At 54.9% G+C, this 13,534-nt stretch overlaps 1 protein-coding gene across 2 annotated transcripts in view; it reads right to left on the bottom strand.

The window, feature by feature from the left end:
• HRAS (HRas proto-oncogene, GTPase) overlaps positions 1-13,534 on the bottom strand; it is a 43,746-nt gene that overhangs the window by 5,510 nt on the left and 24,702 nt on the right. For both annotated transcript variants that reach the window (XM_055722833.1, XM_014282832.3), the window contains exon 2: positions 4,352-4,505. In XM_055722833.1, the coding sequence (XP_055578808.1) occupies positions 4,352-4,462 (111 nt within the window). In that variant the 5' untranslated portion in view covers positions 4,463-4,505. The remainder of the gene's footprint in view (positions 1-4,351; positions 4,506-13,534) is intronic.

The raw sequence follows: 13,534 nt of genomic DNA on the forward strand, positions 1-13,534 counted from the left end.
GAGGCCAGGAGAGGGAGAGAAAGTCAGGAGGATGCGTTAAGGGAGGGCAGGGGTCTGGCCAGGTGAAGGGATGCAGCAAGTGCATCCCTGGGAAGATGCCAAGTCACACTCTGCTCAGTTTCAGCTCCCATTAAACAGCCGACTCAACCTGTTTCAAAAATGGGAGGTAAAGGGAAAAGAAGAAAAAAAAAAAAAATGGAAAAAGGGAACAGCTGAGCACGTTTCCCTTTCTCTGGCAGAGCCACAGAGCAGACAGCCCCTGCCTTGCTCTCCCCATTCCCAGCCCTGCCGCTAGCAGACCAGGGGCAGCTTTGTCTCTGCCACACCACACAGCCCTCAGTAACTATTTTCCTAAGCCTTATTTAGTCCCAGCTAATCCCTTCTGCTGCCGCCCTGCCTGGGTGCTGGAAGGGGACACCCGGGAAAGGCGGCTCTGGCCACCCAGAGCTTCCAGCAACCACCACCTGCAGTCTGTGGCGCTGGAAGGTGTTCGAGATCACCCGCAAAGCCAGCACCTTCAACGCATCTCCCATCAGGCACCAGAGGTGATAAGCCACCAGTAAGGCTGCAAACTGCTTGACAGTAAACCTCTGCTTCAAACATGAGAGACCCCCCCCCCAACCACACTGTGAGGAGGGTGTTTCCCACAACCAGTCTGTGCCCAGAGGGCTCCAGGAGAGGCAAGGACTATCCAAGCCGGTCCTTTGAAGTTGGGTTTTTTTTTCCCTTGCAGCAGAAGCAATCACAACTTATCACAGATGTGAGAAGACCTGGAAATCACTGAGTATCCCTCTAAAAGTTCCATTTTCAAGGCAGGCTCCTCCAAGCACCACTCCTCCCCACCATGCCTCTCCCCAGTTTCATCAGCAGGGATGCTGCTGGGGCAGCCCGTGCACAGAGCAACTGCCTCCTCCCTCTCCGGCAGCCGTCCCCTGGGTACGGCACAGCATCCTCCGCTCTCAGCAAGAGAAGGAAGCCAAAACCAAAGGCACAAGAACGGTGAGAGTCAGCAGTATGACCGCCACAGCGCTTTGCAGCCACTCGCAGAGGCTACGGCTGCAGTTTAAAATTAATTCAAATGTCTGCTGCACTTCCAACGACCACAACAATGTTATCAGATGAGCTCTGCAGGTCTGCAGACAAACAGCCGACACAGCAAAGGTCACTGACAGGAGCAGCAGCAGCACAGAAAGGGAATGGGGCCAAGCCTTTGGTTCATTACTATGTCGTCATCTACTGGGGCTAATTAAAGTCTACCCTCACCTTGTGGAGAGGGCCACAGAATGAGGAGATGAGATCTATTCTGCCATGACCTTCTTGGCCGTGCCTTCCCAAAAAGGGGACTGCTGACCCACCGGGAGTAAGTGTGGAGTGATGGGCTGGCTTTCAGCCAGCCGCTCTGAAGGCAACTGGCAGGCTGCCCTGTGGGGATGCACTCCCATTTCCAATCAATAATGTATCTGGAGCCTCCTTGGCGCAAGGGAGAAGGGCACTGGTTCCACCTCTAGGGTCCCAGTGTCTGGCAGGGACCGGCAAAGGGGCCGCCAGCGCCTGCTCTTCCCAGCAGACCACCCCCCTCTTGTGTCCAGAGGAGCAGCCCCTCGGCACACGCGGTCACAATTCATTGCTAAGTCCCGGCTAAGGCGGTGCCACCAGCAGACAGCACGCCCAAGGAGAAGCGATCCCACACCTCGGCTCAAGTCACCAACAGCCTGCCCCTAAGGCCAGCCGGCTCGCTAGCAAAGCGAAGGCGCTACCAGTCTTGCAGAGGATGCTCTGCAGCCCACTCCCCAAAGGAAAGGGACAAGCTCTCCCCACCTCTGCCTGGTGTCCAGCTGGGGGGATGCTGGGGATGGCAGCCCAGCCGGCCCCGCCGTGCTGCTGGGTGACCCGGTGGCTGCTGCAGAGGTAGAAGCCACCAGCCCGCCGGTCTGGCCACCGGCACCCTGTGGCCTCACTGCTCCCGTGCAGACCCCATGTCCCACCCCACCTCTGGGCGCCAGGGAAAGGGGCCGGACCCAGCTGTGAAGTGCCAGGCGGCAGAAACAACGTCCGCTTGGGGTTCAGCCGGGGGATCCCAGACGGATGCTGGGAACACCTCGGTGTGCTAAGGGAGCAGGCCAAGAGGTCCATTTGTTAAACACTATGGTCAGGATACGACCAAAGCCTCGGGAAGCCCATCACTAGGTGACTGCTAAAAGCTGGAAGACGAACTGAAGAATTTCTCGATGCAGTCTGACTCTTCACTCCATCCCGCTCGCTCACCATGGGACGCTGCCAGTGGCGCACATTTCCTTGGTGCCTTGGCCCTCCTGTTCCCAAAATAAAGGTCTTAATGCTCCTCAGCAGCCCCAGAGCAGGCGTGTGAGTGCATGCTGTAGCAGGTCGGCCGGCACCGAGTTACAAAGGCAGACGTTTGCACTAGAGACCCAGGCGTGCAGGAGGGGAGCAGGCACGCAGTCAGGATCTGCCCCAGACAGAGGACAAACTCACTTCTCCACCCCTCCTGCCCTGGGCAGGATCCTCTTGGTGCACCCCGACCCGCTCGCACCCCACTTTGCAGCACAACCTGCGCTTGATTCATTTCGGTGATGGGTAACGCCTGTGCTCCATGCTCGTACATTTTTTTTTTCTTTTCTTTTTTTTTTTTTCCTCCTCCTTTTATCCTGCTCATTTCAGCATTGCTGTGCTGTTTGTTAGCCGGCTGAACAGTCAGAGTCAGCTCCTGGGCATGATCCAAAGCAGCTTAGTCACAGGAGGGTGGTTTGTTGGTCACATTCAGATGGCTGGCAGGTAACTCTGTGCGTCCTAAATCCTCATAAAATGAAGCATAATTAAAAGGCGTCACCCTGGAATGAGTGAGAAGATGGCTGGGAAGGAGTGGATGCGGGGCACGACCAAGGGAGCTGCAAAGGCATCAGGGCTGGTGGGACCTGCAGGTGGAAAAGCACCAGGAGTGAAGAGCTGCTGCTTTTGGAAGAGGAGGAGAAGAGCAGAGTGGGGCTGAAGGGGGAACAGCGGAGGAGCGCAGGCGTCTCCGGGGGCACGCAGGAGTGGGCAGGGCGAGGAGGGGGTGCTGGGAAATGCCATGCAAGGTTTACATTCCCCACTGCCTGTTTACATGAAGAAAATTTCCAGCAGAGTACGTACAGGGGGCAGGCAGCTGAAGACAAAAAATATCAGGATGCTAAAACCCACCGTATCACTGGGTCAGAGCTGCCTCTGCCCACCCTACGGTCCAAGAGAGGACCCGTCCATGCAGACGTCTCCCCAGGGAGGCTGCTCTCCATCAGCACTTCTCTTGCCAAAACTAACCTGGAACTGGTTTCTGAGAAAAGCAGACGATGCTACTGGTGACAAGCACGAGAGGGTAGAGGGGCTGGGGAAGAAGGCAACTGCATCCGTACACAAGGTGCAGCACCGAGGCTCCAGAGCCCTTAAATTAAATTCCAGTCTCTGCCGCGGGCTTTCTAGGTGACCTTGGCCAAATGACGTAATGGCACGTGCTTTTAAGTGCTTTCTCTCCTTCCTGTCTGTAGGATTGTAAGACTATTTCTGCCTTTCTACCGAGCCTTGTTTTGCTTGTTTACTTAAGTTGTAAGCTCTTCAGGGTGGGGACTACACATACAACACCTACCAGAATAGATTTCTGATCCCAGCTGGGGCCTTTTAGCCATTATGGTAATAATAACTGCAGCAACCACAGCTGCATTTATACACATCTGGTATAGAATCCTTCAGGACTGCAGACAGGGAGGTTTATTGTCCAAGAGGCATGACAGTGCTGTAATCTGCCTTCCCAGGGTGGACTTACTCGTTGTGCAGAGCAGTGATGGCTGCCCATATTTCCCCCAAACGAAGGTGTAAGTCATGCAGGGAGTAATTAGCATCTTGCTAGCAACAGTGAAAGCAGACGGAGAACAGAATATGGTTTTTAAAAGTAAAAAGAAAAAGCATAATGGATATCGAAGACTAGACCTCCTCTCTGCACAGCCCGGAGGAGCACAGGGTCCCTGCCTGCTTCCCCAGGATGGTTCTTCAATCCCAAACCTTTAACCCCTCCGTATGCTGTCATCTCATCAGAAAGTCGGACTTCTCAGCCCCTGCCTGGCTCTGCCCGCTTCTGCTGCCTCCCGCTCTGCCTCCCTGGCCATGTCTCTTCAGCAGACACTGCTGTCCTTCCGCAGGAGGCACAGGCTGGTCACTGTGACCTCCAAACACATGTGTAGCGACTCAGAGGAACATCCCTGCTCAAGTTCAGACCCGAGACCAAGGTGAGCACGCTCTGAGTTGAGAGGAGCAAGAGGAAAACATGCAGACAGACACAGACCCCATGCCCAGATCAGCTTACCTCTATCGTGGGGTCATACTCATCAACGAAATGGTTCTGAATGAGCTGTATCGTCAAAGCACTCTTCCCGACACCACCAGCTCCCACCACCACCAGCTTATATTCAGTCATCTTCCAGCCGACCCCAGCTCAGGACTTCCAGGAGCACCACCACCTGCAAGGAGAAACGGCCACCGTGTTAGGAGAGGGGCTCCCTCCCCGTCGCCCCCCGCTCTGCGGCAGGGCTGCGGGGTCAGCCCCCCTCTTCTGCTGGGAAAGCCAGAAATCCACAAAGCACAGCCTCATTCCTTGGGCGCCAAGCGTTCCCAATGTCTCCTGCACGTCCCAGGAGCACTCAAATGCTGTGAGTTAGAGACACCGAGGTCTTGGATCCAGCGCGCTGTAACGCAGAGGTACCTACTCTGCAAGGCAGAGGCGAAGGGATGCACCCCCTAAGGTTTTAATGGTCTTTTAAGTTGCTTTACTTCGGTAGGGATGGATGATGGGACAAGGTAAACTCACTTCACCGCTGTTTTGGATGGCAAAGAGCCATCCCTCGCTCCTTGGGGTGAAAACCAGTAAGCCTTCAGGGATGCAATGTGCTTTTAATGCAGCTTTATGAAATTGTCCAAGAAATTGCCACTGCAGGGTATTCTGCCGTACGACCACCCTAGTCTCTCATCTCACGTTTGCAGGTGTACCACCCCGGCCTGGAAACGGGGAGATGGTGGGATGGCCCGTATGTCCCAAGGGTCAAGGGCTTTCTTACCTTCTTCCCACCCAGCACGCTGACTACCCTGGAAATCTGGCCAGAGGGAATTACCCTATTTCAGCCTGTCACCCCATCCTGTGCCTCCAGGACCCACTGTCTTTCTTTTGTTTTTATGGTCTGATGCTCTGGGGTCTCAAACGCGAGAGCGCTTCACCTAAACGCATCAAAACTGGCCTAAAATCGCAGCACGGAACGGCAGCATCGAGAGCTATCTGACCTGACGCTCCGGGCTAGTAACAAAGGATACTTTAAAATGGGCAAAAACAATCCATCAAACTGAATACAAAACTATGTTTGTCACGTGATATGGTGCAATCCTTCAGCCTGACAGTCTGGATGCAAACTTCACACATTCCCCAAGCAAACTCAAGAGGCAAGGGAGTGTTACAGATAAGAGAATGGAGGTGCAGACGGTGTTAACCAAAAGCAACCAGTTTAAGAGGTCTGGTTTTCCAGAAGTGCTCACAGCACTGTCTCCGATTTGCCTTATCTCAAGTTGGCGATCCAAAATTGTTAAGATAGATTTGAAAGCCTTGGCCAATGTGGTTTGGATGTCCACAGGAGGGGGGAAGTCGTCCCAGCCCCCCCCCCAGGACGCTGCCAGCTCCATGTCTTCACCCTCAAGGCTGCGTTAAACTTCAAACCGCAGGCACCCCCGCAAGATGAAGCTAGCATGCCCCACAGGGGAGCAAGAGATGCTATCATGAAGGATGCTAATTGGGAATGCTGATTAGGGTCAGGACGAGCAAACCACGCTTCTGCAGCAGCATGTCCTCACCATGGCCCTTCAGCAGGAGAAAATTCACCCCCACCCCACCTCCTCCCTTCAATTTCTGCTCCAGCTCCACTGAGAAAGAGGAACTTTAACTCAGGAAGATTACAAAACCCCAAAGGTTTAAATAGAAATCCAACCTCATTGGACTGCAACCCGTGCCCACTCAAAGTCACCCCAGGGTCAGATACTCATCCGCAGCTGTCATCTGCAAGCTCTGGGGAAGCCACCCGAAATGCGGTGGGTAGGGGAAAGGGGAGCCCACGGTTCCCCCGGCCGGTCACCATTTGATACAGCCTGCAAAGGCACTGCACAGGGATTACACCCCCACGGACAGTTACACCACTCCACCTTCCTGCCCGGGCTCCCCCAAACCCTGGAAGCCGGGTACGAGCTGTGCTGGTAAAGACCCAGCCTGCATCTGACGCATTTGCTAACGCAGCAAAGATGTAACGGAAAGGAGGCCAGAACTTTCTGCCTTCAATCCCCACCTGACTGCAGCCTTAAAGCACTCAGACAGCTCAATCACCCACTCGAGCTGGGAGCAGCCAGACACAACCGCCTCTCGCCAAAGCCCTTCCCTCAGCTGCTGTCTCGGTAGCGGGATGCAAACAACGCTCATGCCCTTCTCAGCATCCAGGATCCTGGCGAAGGGTAAGGGAGGTGGTGCAAAAGGGTAAGCAGAGCACAAACACGACACCAAGTGGGGCTTCGGGTTGCTGGAGAAGCTGAAGGTCGTTAAACACGGTGGGAAAGTGGTGATGGTGGGGGAAACGAGGTGCAGATAAGGGGATACCCTAGGTCCATACTCCAAGGTGCCACTGCTTCCCAGAAAAGTCCAACGTGCCCCTGTTCTGGCGGCCAAGGAAGAGATGCAGGTTGAAAGCAAGGCTCCAGGCAACAATCCCAAGTGATGGCACTACTTGGCCATGCACACGTTGCCCTCACATATATGAACCTCTCCATACACTGCTCCTCTGGGCCAAGAGAGATCCCCACCCCAGGCTTCTCACCTCTCTCCGATGGGAAGAGAAAACTACCGTGAGGGGCAGCGCCAGGCTGAAATGGGGCGAGGAGCAAACGCTGACCATCTCCACCAACGCTGCTGGCCGGGAGAGGGTCACTCCTGCAGCAGGACAGCTTCACAGCCAAACACAGACGGGTCGTGAGGGTCTGAAGAAAACCTGCAGCCAGCTCCCGTCTTTCATACGGAGCAGGGAGACCTGCGACCCCTAGCAAAACACACGGCAGCTGCAAATAAAGGCCCGCAGTGGCTACGACGGACCTTGCTCTGCATCTGGTGCTGATGACGGAGCAGCTGCCGTGATGATGCTCAAGGGGAACTGCACAACCACCCACGTCTAGGGGACACACTACGGCAGTGACAAAAGCCCGGACTCAATATGCAGAGGAGAGGACATGAGTCCTTGAGGAGGGAGTCCTCCCTGGAGACCACCCCGGCGGAAGGCACTGCGTGGCCTACCCCTTCACAATCCCACACAGCCGCACCAGCCCCCTGGTGCACAGTGCAGCAGGAGGTGGGGGCTGAGGTATCACCCACGGCAGCTTAAGGGTCTTCCCCTACTCCGGACCCCAGCTGAGCCCCGCTGCGCAGCGGAGGAGCAAGCACACAGCAGCCAGCCGTGCACACCACCAGCCCAGAGCTCCGAGCTCCGGCTCCTCCGGAGAAACACAGAGCCACATCCCCCTGCTCTGCACCCACCCAGGAGGCGGGGGGAACGAGGGTGGCGAAAACACTATTGCTCCCCACGGCTCACGGCCAGCGCACAGACAATCTACATATGAGAACTCTGCCCCGTTGGTGTCTGCTCACCCACACGGTACCTAGAAGGTGCCGGCACCCCGGCTAACCCCTCACCATTCTGCACACCAGCCCTGCCCCGGCAATGGCAGGGGAGATTCTGCAGCTTGCAGAGGATGCCGAGCCCAGCCCACCCGACTGTTTCATACCATTGCCGCAAAAATGTCCCAACATAGCGCGAGAGTGTAGGGAACGATGGAGAGCTCTGGCTGTGAGGGCTGCCTGCATTAACATGGGCTAAAATCGATGTTCAGACCAGCTCGCTTCCCTCCCCAAGGGATCCATGACGCAACCTCTTTGCAGGGAGTGCGCAGATCCAGCCGCCCATCAGAGCACGTGCAAATGCCACAGGAGAGGCAGCCTGGCCAAAGGCTGCGGGGAAAGCGGGGATTTCCATATGGCCAAGCTTTGTTACAGAGCTGAGCAGCTGGTCCCATCCCTGCGCTGACCTCACCACCACCACCTCACAGCTCCCCATCACGCTCTTTGCTGCCGAGCCCGGGAAGAGCGAGGCTGCTCATCGATGCACGCGCAGGTTTCGACGCAGGGGTGGCTGTTCCTCAACGTGCCAGGAACATCACCACCACCGCATGGGCTGGCTCAAGGAACAGCCATCCCCAAGACAATGTTTCTGGCTCTCCTCAAAAACAGAGGCAGGGAAGAAAGAGTGGGGGCTCCTGCCAGAGAGATGGTAACAGGCACCCCAAGTTTTCACACTCAGTCTGGGACGCACCAGATGGAGGTTTACAGCCCACTGGTTGTTGTGAAAGCTCCTCCTGGCATGAGGATTTCCAGAGAAGGATAAACAAGAGTTTCTCTTTCTCGGCAGCTAATGCAGAGCCCAGACATAGCTGGCCACAGCGTAACGCAGGGACACTCGAAAGCGCGACCTCCCAGTCCCACGCTGAGCAGCAACAGCGCTTCCTCCATCTTCTGCAAGCCCTTCAAGATCTGAAAGCTTGACCCAGGTCACTGTCTGGTGTTTTCCCTGTCTCTCCAAATCGATTACCTCTGTGGCACGTGACTGTTGCACCCCTGAAAAGCCACGCAGGGCTGTCAAACAAATAGCCGAGCCAGACGATGAGGAGGAGAGCCATTCGGGAGCACCGGCCGGGAAGAGGAGGGCTGGGATCCGCGTGCCAAGCCAACAGCCCCAGTGTGGAGCTGGAGCTGCCGCCGCTGTATTTCCTGACCTCGTGGATTTTCTCCTGTAGCGAGAGGGCTCCTGGCTCCCGTTCAAAGCTGTCTAGGAAAGCCTCGCCGAGTGCTTCCGCCTGGCAGCAGCAGCTGCTCCCAGCCCAGTAGCCGGAGCCACGCAGCTCCAGCAAACAAGAAACATCTGCCAGCCTCGCGCAGGAAGCTGGGGGAGCGAGTGCCCAGCCCCAGTGGGCACCAGCACCCTACCTTTGTCCCACAGGGAGGGGATGAAGGTGTAGGGGAGGGCGGAGGGCACATCTCCTCATCTTCTCCCCTGCCTGCGTGTGCTGAGCAGCACGGAGGCTCTGCCTGCAGAAGCAAGGAGCGAGATGCTTGGTGCAAGCTTTCGCAGGGCTAAGATCTAAAACAGGTGTAGGCATCGAGGTTACAGGTGCTACCTAGAGACCCAGCTGTGTCCTGCAAAGAACCACCTGATGTTCTTCACCATCCCTCTTCTCCAGCACAGAGCTTCATCTGCCGGCGGACAGGTGGTTTTAGGGACCTGATTGTGAAACCTCCAGACACTCACTTAGCAGAAGCAGAGGTGAAGAACTCAAGAGGCTTGGCCCCATCACTATGCCCCATTGCAAGACCACAGTTTCAAGAAAGCCTCAGGTGTCAAGCAAAATGGATTTGCAGTGGGTTTCCCACGCGTTCACCACAAGGGAGGCTCTGACACTTCCAACAGGATCACAGACGGAGCTTTCTCTGTGTTCTCCCTTTCCTCCGGCCTTGTTTCTCCCCCAGGATGGCCACCAAGCCAACTAAACAAGGCAAGAGAGATATCTTCGTGCAGTGCTGCCATACTGAGGCCAGCTGTGACTGAAGTTGTACAGCTGCTCATTACTGGACATTAACCCTCTACCTGTCCTTTGGGAGTCGCTGCATGTGAAGGCATCAGAAGCCAGTTTCACCTCTGCAAATCTCTTTGGACACGTCTCAGATTGGGCACCCTTTCCTCCAAAAGCCCTCTCCACAGTAACAGAGGAGCCCTCAGACCACCTTTATTCCCTCCGGCAGAGATACCATGCAGGCAGTAGTCTGCAGTCTTCTAGGCAAAACCTTGCTGGCTCACCCTGGTGACTGTCCAGGCTCCTCCATTTGCTCAATACTGTCACCAGTGTCACAAACCACAACGTCTGGAGGGATGCAGGACCCTCACCAGCCGCGTGAAATGCCACCTCTCCTTTTCATTCAAGGGTCAAAGTGCTGATGTTCTCTGTGGCCTGCCTAGCCTGAAAGAGATGAGGGAAATGAGCCTGGCAAACCGATGCTCTGTTACAAATCCCAGCCTATCCAATGCTTCGTTTTAATTTACTTGCTGCTTTTAAAATTAACACGTGGGCTGCAAATCTAACTCAACATGCTTGTTGTTGGCTTGCTGGCTGCATACCCGCAAACTCAGACAATGCAACCCACAGATGAAAAAAGAGAGGGATGCCAAAGATGCAATCAAAGTTGCAGATGGTGGCCCTGCTTTGGAGAAATGACTTGGAGATAATAAATGTCTTCTATTAGGGAAAAAAGTCTACGAGGAACTGAACGGCTTCTCTGCAAGCTCTGAAGAAGAGGCAGCCTGTCCCAAGACACTGAGCACAAAAATATTGCTCCGAAGGAAAAAAAAGAAAAGAGGTAAGGAACAGTACCCTGTAGGAGGCTCAAAACACAGGCACAGGTTCAAGGGGAAACCTGGAAGGAAGAAGAGCAGAAAGCTGCAGGCAGGTCTGGAAGGGAAGGATCACCTCTCCACAGCAGCCATAAGCATGTCCCAGCAGCCGGGTGCAAGCCATGGCTTTGCACAAAGTCCTCAACAGGCAGGGATTGGTCCAGCCCTCGCAGAGCTTCCAGCTGAAGCACCTCTGGCAACACAAGCCCTCTGCCAGACTACCCAGCCACCAAGGGCGCGCGAAGTCCCTGCTCGTCTTCCCTCTCCAGAAGAGATGGAAGGACAAAGGAAGACAAGATAGTACCACCCTCACCAAAGCTGCTGCTCATCTGCTGTTCCCTGGTTCCCGCTTCAGCTGTCTGCCAGTTGCGTAAAGGACAAAGCTGTGCAAGCCCTGGTAAGCTGTTCTTCCTTTCTGTTGACGCAGAAGGCTCCGACACAACTTACATGACCAACATGATCAAGTTAGTGCCACTTTATTAAGGGATACACAGCAATTTATTATAGACCCACAGCAATTTCTACCCCCAGCTAAAAATGCACACGCTACGCAGGCTTTGTTGTGTAGAAGGTGATCGGTTAAAACCACTCGTTCACACGCTTCCACCTGCCCTAGGATGGGTCCCGGGGTGGTGCCCACACGCTGCTCGCCCCTTGTGCAGGCATCCTGTTTGTCCTCATCTTTCTGTCCAACTCTCTTATCTCTCTGCGAATACCCAGTTTCTCTGTCTCCCTTGGCCTTGCATGTGTCCTTCACAACACCTGCAGCTTGTTACAGCTCCGGCCTGCTCGGCCTGCTACTACAACAAAGTTACTTGGGCTGGATTGCTCGTAATATGTCCCTTGTCTTCCAGCCACTCCACAGCTTTCCATCTCAAATCATAAAAATTCTTAATAAAATCTTTGTTGCCCGCTTACTCTAAGAAAAACAACTGGCAGGCAGCTATGCCTAAACCACCAAACCAGCAAATGACCTCGACAAGACAGCAACGCAATAAACCCAAAGAACAAACCAGCTACCCAAGAGCTTGCCCCCTGGATGAAGGCACGGCCCCCTCAGCCGATACGGGCCACCAAGATGACTATACTCCAAAGAGAGGCGAGCAGGCCCCTTATCTCAGGAGCTTACAAACCAGAATGGCTCAGGCCCATGCCTCCAGCATCGTGAACATGGGACAGGGAGCAGCACGCCACGAGGAAGCTCCGGTCGGTGCCGAGTGGTGCTTGCTAGGGGCGGTGGGACATCCACCTCCCACCATCACCACCCTGCCCCTCTCCCTGGAAGCAAGGAGCCCATCCCACCACAGTCTCTGCAGAAGAACCAACCTTCCCAGCTAATGTCCACGGAGGGAAAGCAGGCTGCTCTGCAGGTTACCGGCTGCCAGTCCCTGCAAAGGTCCGAAGGAAAGGGGCAAGGAGACGATACGTCCCACCCCGCTGCAGAACAGAACCCTGAAAAAATCAGAAGCAGTGGGAGAGACCACCTGGGCTAGCACCCAAATCGCCAGCTGAAAACACCTGTTGTCTACATCGGGCAGGGCCAGGCTTTTGAAGGAATCAAAGACCCTTTTTTAATTATGCCCACAGATTTATGATCTAACACTTCAGTGCTGTTGGAGACTCTACGAGCAAGCGCAGCCTGCGTAAGGGAAGAAGGGACTGAGTTTTGTCCGAGAGCCTGGTAAAGGTGGAGGCATGAAGGTACGAGCACACCATGAAGCAGGCTGGGACGCCAGGGGACAATTACATAAAACCCGAGCTCTCTTCTTGCCATCAGGACTTAGGACCTAGCGTTGGCCCTGCCAACGCATGTGGGAAAGCAGTGGGGGGGAAGAAAAGCTCTCAGTGCCGAGATGCAGAAGACTGCAAACTGCCAGGGCTCCTGCACCTCCACCTCCCCGGGCCGAGCGGGCGGTTCAGAGGCAGACGCTTCCCTGCCTGGGCTGGCAGCCATCCGCCTCACCCAGGGAAAGAGACTTCTCCCTGGACTCCCAGCCCTCTCCAGAAACACAAACAAAGAGCTCAAGAGACGAGGCAGCTTTTAACCTTCCTCTGCATTAAAACGCCAGCTATAAACATAAATGGGATGTTTATAGGTGATTTATAGTCATGAAAGGCAGCGTGATGTACCTGGAGCATACAGAGAGATGCACATGTACCCAGGAAAGTTTAAAGCAAGATCCACATTACAGACAATAATAACTATAACTGCTAAAATGTGTGGTAGGCAACCATGAACCCAGGCACTGAGCAATCTCTTGACTTGCCAGGCTCAGTACCAAATTGTATTGATTTTCCCACAAGATATAAGGCACGATGAAGTAGAGACTTGGACCAGACAAGTACGCAGCGCCAGTGTAAGTGGATCTCTGTAATTACAGCTATTAACAGGGACAGAGAACAGTAGGCTTTGAGGCAAATGTTGCCCAGTAATAGGGGGGGAGGAGGATTAAAAGAGATGATGTCTCCCAGCTGGTTTCCTAAGGTACCTGGTGTCTTCTGCCTGGTCCTCCTGGTGACAAAAGGAGCAGCCCCAGGCAAGCTGCTGGGGAAAGGTACAGCCTCTCCTGGGACCCACCGGTCCTGTCATCACACTACAGCAGGTCACAGCCACCCGGCCCTCTGCTGCAACAGCCTGAGAAGGGACAAATTCAGACCTCACCACTGAGCTGCAAGCGATGGAGCACTCAGTGCTCCAGCTGGGGGTGGTGGCCATGCACAAGCAGAAGCACCATCCTCCATCCTCCTCTTTGTACAGTCAGGCAAGGGGATGCACACAAGCCAAGGGACTGGCCCAGAATCATCAGCGGGTGGTAAAGCTGGGAACTAGATTCAGGCAATGTGAATTCCCATCCAGGGTCTTCACACAAAGCTCCCAGTAGAGGTTTTTGGATGGGAGAGCTGTTGATCTCCTGCTGGGTCTTTGTGCTGGGCTGTCAGAGCTGGCAGCTGCCCCCCAGGCCAGCTTTCCTGGG

Source organism: Falco cherrug, chromosome 10 (assembly GCF_023634085.1).
Source record: "Falco cherrug isolate bFalChe1 chromosome 10, bFalChe1.pri, whole genome shotgun sequence".
Taxonomy (NCBI): domain Eukaryota; kingdom Metazoa; phylum Chordata; class Aves; order Falconiformes; family Falconidae; genus Falco; species Falco cherrug.